The following is a 4962-nucleotide window of genomic DNA, read 5'->3' as shown; positions in this document are numbered from 1 at the left end:
TACAGCGTCTGCGCCACAGTCTGAACTGGTTTAATTTTCCATTGAAAACAATAGGACTCGCTAATTGATTTTAATGCCTCTCTCCGCGACGATGAGCCCCTTATGACTTGGAGAGAGGTCTTTAAGATTATTATTATTAGTATAATTGCCATTACCCCCACACTTTCCCTTTGCGAATGGGAGACAGAGAAAGAATATCTTTGCCCTTAAGCTGAACAAATAATTATTAGAGACAGGAAACAAACAGACGACCGTCTCTCTCTCTCTCTCTCTCTCTCTCTCTCTCTCTCTCTCTCTCTCTCACACACACACACACACACACACACACACACACACACACACACACACACGCGCGCGCACACACACACACACGCGCCTCCACCTTAGAGTAGACCCCCTTCTGGCGACCCTCATTCCCTCCGCCGCCCTCTTCGTGCAGCGTGTCGCTGGTAATTTATGCAAAATTAATTGATACATCTTTTATAATTGATGTGCTGTAAACTTAATGAGTAATTTATGTAATTAGTCAATTAAGGATAATTCCAGCATATGTTCCGTATGCCCAGAAGGTGTGCTTTACAACTAGTTATTTGTCCAGGAGTTGCAGGCGAAGACTGCCGTAGACTACCTAATTAATTTTGTTATGCAGATCAGCCTCGTGTCTATTTAACAGTCCCCTTTGTGAAAACAGATTTAATATTGATCTTTCCCGGGCGTTTAAAGAGTATGCTTTTACCAGCGTTGGCCTCAGTGGGCCTCAGAGTTTCAGAACTCATTTTTCAGGCTCCAGGAAAACAATTACGATTACAAAAAAGAAAAAAGAAACAGCAACGACTGACTTTATTTTGGCGATGAAAATACGAAGCAGTGCTATCATTTCCTTCGCACTTGCATGATGTCTTTAAAATATGCTCTCCGTCGACACAGTTGACCTTTTGAGTGGCTTTGAAGGGCTGAGACGTAACGGGAGAAATCGCCTACACCGGCTAATTAATTGACACAGTTTTGAATATTCATACCTAATACAGTGAGCTTGCCCTTAATTACATTGTTGGACTTCTCTCCTGGAGGCTAAATCACGGAAGACTTAATTATTGTAATGTATTCGGGGGTCCACCGGGGCAACGGGGAAGACAGGAGCCGTCAAGGACCCAGTCATGACTCCTGGCCAGAGAAGACAACGCACGGGGAGGTGAGCAGCTTTTGTTGTTCTCCGCTGAACACCACTCAGAGCCGAGGATGAAGTTTGTTTACATCCTTGTAGGATTCACCGGAGAGTGTTTGAACAGACAGACAGCCGCCGGACTCCCCTCTCAGCAATTAATCAACAACAGCGCCTCCCCCCCCCCCCCCCCCCTCTCTCTCTCTCTCTCTCTGACACACACACACGCACACACTGCATGGTGTGAGTGTGTGCGCTTGTGCAATTGAGAGCAGAGGAGTAGCGTAGCGCACTGATGATTGTGCGCAAAGGAAGACATGATTTATTGTTTGCAAAGTCTGCAAAGTGCAGTCGAGCAGATTTAACAAAGAGGTTGTATTTATGTATTCCATTCTTTACTATTTATTTCCCTCGTGGCACTTCAGATCCACGTCCCCTGTGATGTTTATTGCAACCATGTTAGGACAAGGAGAGGCCAGATTTACCACATCATATCACATTTTCAGAAATGTTTCTCGTATGCAAAGCAATTGCAAAAGCCCTGCAACACCTGGGATGGGCTATATCCTGTCACACTTTTGTTTGACACGTGAGGTCAAAGGTCAGGGCCACGTAGCTGCATCCATCATTGGGGACTTAGTGATCTGCTGAAATACATTTGAAAGAAACGTCCGTTTAATTAAACTCAATCACAGTCGCCCCCGTCGGTGTGTGAGCTGCTTTACGCGGGGCTTTTTCATATTAGATTAGAGGCAAACGCAGAGGGCTGATCGCACCACCCACCCCTCATTTTTATTCATTTCCTTACCCCCATCTCTCTCTCTCTCCCTCTCTCTCTTACGCGAACAGACGTGCGCGCGGGTGCTCACACACGTACACACACACACACACACACACACACACACAGCCCCCTGCTCTCCCTTGACGTGTCCCCTAAGTGTCTGGATAATAGATAATACAGCCGGCGACCTGCGGGGGTCTTACAAAAACGGCGCTCGGCGAGTGGAAGCATCGCACAAGAGGAGAGGAGCACACCCACACACACCACACACAGACAGCAGAGCAGACTGGCCCCTCACATTCTTCAAACGCCGCGGAAACAGAGGGAACTCAGAAGACATCGAAACTTTTACGCACAGGCACCGACTTTTACGCACAACGCCAAGAGCCGAATTTGGCAAAGAGACACAACTCTTCTTTCCTTTGGATGCAGGAGCCTCTTAAGGATCTTACCTTACAGCCGCGGGCCTTTAGGCAAGACTGTAACTCCTATACCTGCAGGGAAATCAAACAGGCTGTAATCTAATGGCTCAGAACTTTGGAAGAGATCCGTCAGATGGCGACTGATAGACCGTCGAGTTAGCTCCGTGATCACAGCACTTCAATCACAACTTTGAAAGGCTGCTTTTTTTTTTATTTTTTTTATTTTTAATTCAAACTAAAACAAACCAGTCATGCCTCGTCCTGGGAAGAACTCTTACAGTGACCAGAAGCCCCCTTACTCCTACATATCGCTGACAGCAATGGCGATTCAGAACTCAACTGAGAAGATGCTCCCTCTGAGTGACATTTATAAGTTCATCATGGACCGGTTTCCGTATTATCGAGAGAATACCCAGAGGTGGCAGAATTCACTCCGACACAACCTGTCGTTCAACGACTGCTTCATCAAGATCCCTCGGCGGCCTGATCAGCCGGGGAAAGGCAGCTTTTGGGCGCTGCACCCAGACTGTGGTGACATGTTTGAGAACGGCAGCTTCCTGAGGAGACGGAAGCGCTTCAAGGTGCTGCGCGCTGAGCATATGGCCTGCAAGAGCTCCCCGATGATGCATTACTTCCACCACCATCACCACCACCACCCGGGCAACAAGCTGGGCCCGGCAGCATCCAGCCACCACGACCACCCAGCCGGCCCGGCCAGCACCGTGGGCCGGCTGCCTCACTTTCAGGGTTACGGGGGCATCGCTTGCGCGCAGCCGGGCGGGTTCAAACACCCATTCGCCATCGAGAACATCATAGGACGGGACTACAAGGGTGTGATGGCCAGCGGGCTCCCCCTCACCTCTGTCATGCACCACCTGGGTTACCCCGTCCCCCCGCAGCTCAGCAGCGTGGTCAACTCCATGTGGCCGCACGTCGGGATGCTGTCGGAGTCCATGGGTGGCGTGCCCATGCCCGCGTCATCCGAGTACGCGCCCTTCAGCGTGTCAGCGAAGGGCCTGTACCACAGCACCAATGGACAGACCCTGCCCGCCGTCCCTCTGCCCATAAAACCCACCCCGTCTCTGGGTCCCGTGCCCGGCCTGACGGGGCTGCAGTCCGGCCCGGCGCAGCTCTGCTCCCCGGCCTCCGTCATGGAGAAAAGCGATCTGCTGGAGGGGAAAGGCAACTCCTTACACCCGGCTCTCCTGCTGTCCTAAACGGGTAACTTGCGGGTCATTTTTGAAAAGTAACGCAAAACATTGAAAAAGAAAAAGAAAAAGAAAAGAAGACAGGCCAGGCTGAGATGTCATAGTTTGAGTTAAGTGCAGCTGTAGGAGAAATGTAAAAGGTTAACATTGTGCTTATGTAATGAATTTTTCATTAGACCCATGTTGATTGAAATCATAATTTATTTGCACAATTTGTGAGGGCATTTACCACATACTGTAATGTGGCACTGATAAATACAATCAGATAAGTAGCTAGACAGGCTAAAGCCAAAGAAAGCTTTGATTTAGGAAACAAGCGGTCGAAAAAAAAAAAAATCCCGAATGCAAACCAACAACTCTGTTTCTATTTTTTGCTCTAACTCTATTTATTTTTTGTTTAATCTACGGCATCCACTAAAAACATGCAGGCCTTCGTTTTTTGTTTTGTTTTTAATCAGGCCTGTTGCACTTTTAAGTGTGTTACTTACCAGTGCATTGAAAATGTTATGCTTGTATTATAACACTATTTATCTGAAGATATTTATAAAGAATTTACAACCGAGTCGTTTTTGGTGTTGTACTTATTTAAATGGTCGTTTTAATTAACATTTCCACACAATTTTCACCATGTTTGCTCACCACATTATTGAAGGAAAACCAGCATAAATTCCATTAGACCGTGACATTACTCTTTTATATTAAATTACCGCTAGATCAAGTCGATCCGAGGCAAAAAAGAAAAAAACATACGCTTTCAAGTGTCCTTAATTAATTCAATTATGTTGATTTTAGTGTGTGTGTATTAATTGCCTCTCTATATACAATTATTAAAGGTTCACTACCACTGTTTGCAACAGGAAATAATAACAGCATAGGATATGTACCAGTCTGCCACCAGTTACTCTATGAAATGTATATGACATGAGTGAGTTTATTTCCATCACCAACACTTTTCAGAAAGGCAGCAGATTTGATTTTCCATTTAAATACAACACTCCAGAAAGATTTTTTTAAAATTGAAATTACATTTTGCCTGTAACCTTATAAATAATGCAGGATAATAACAAGGGTGAAATTTGCAATAATGCAGTAAGGCTGAATTTACTGAATCAACACACATTGACATGGTTGTCATTTGAGCCTTTAAGACTCTGGACTTAAAATTTAAATACTTCTCTTGGACAGCTAAGAGACTGATCACTGGGGAAGTGTATATAAATAAATAAACATCAGAAGGAGGGTGCTGTAAAAATTGCATTCAAGTTTATAATTTCAATATAAAGTGTGACTTCGCCAAATTCAAGTACTGTATGCATATATGTATAAAAAACTAAAATGTAGAAAAATGTTGAAAAGCAAACTTTGTCTGAGACAAACTTTAGTCAGAGA

The 4962-nt window shown here is 45.4% G+C and overlaps 1 protein-coding gene across 1 annotated transcript; it reads left to right on the top strand.

Moving 5' to 3' along the window:
• The first annotated feature begins 2616 nt into the window (after window positions 1-2616).
• On the top strand, window positions 2617-3607 carry foxb2 (forkhead box B2). Its single transcript, XM_085788166.1, has one exon. It carries the CDS (start codon window positions 2617-2619, stop codon window positions 3580-3582), a length of 966 nt encoding a protein of 321 aa, XP_085644292.1. The 3' UTR covers window positions 3583-3607.
• Window positions 3608-4962: the final 1355 nt, after the last annotated feature.

The sequence above is a fragment of the Trachurus japonicus genome, chromosome 9 (genome assembly GCF_045865225.1).
Source record: "Trachurus japonicus isolate A0001 chromosome 9, Traja_1.0".
NCBI classification, from domain to species: domain Eukaryota; kingdom Metazoa; phylum Chordata; class Actinopteri; order Carangiformes; family Carangidae; genus Trachurus; species Trachurus japonicus.
Note: the sequence above shows the minus strand (reverse complement) of the source record. Positions and strands in the feature narration are given on the sequence as shown.

Excerpts from the sequence above, each read along its gene's own strand:
- foxb2 (XM_085788166.1), top strand. The coding sequence starts at position 2,617 with ATGCCTCGTCCTGGGAAGAACTCTTACAGTGACCAGAAGCCCCCTTAC.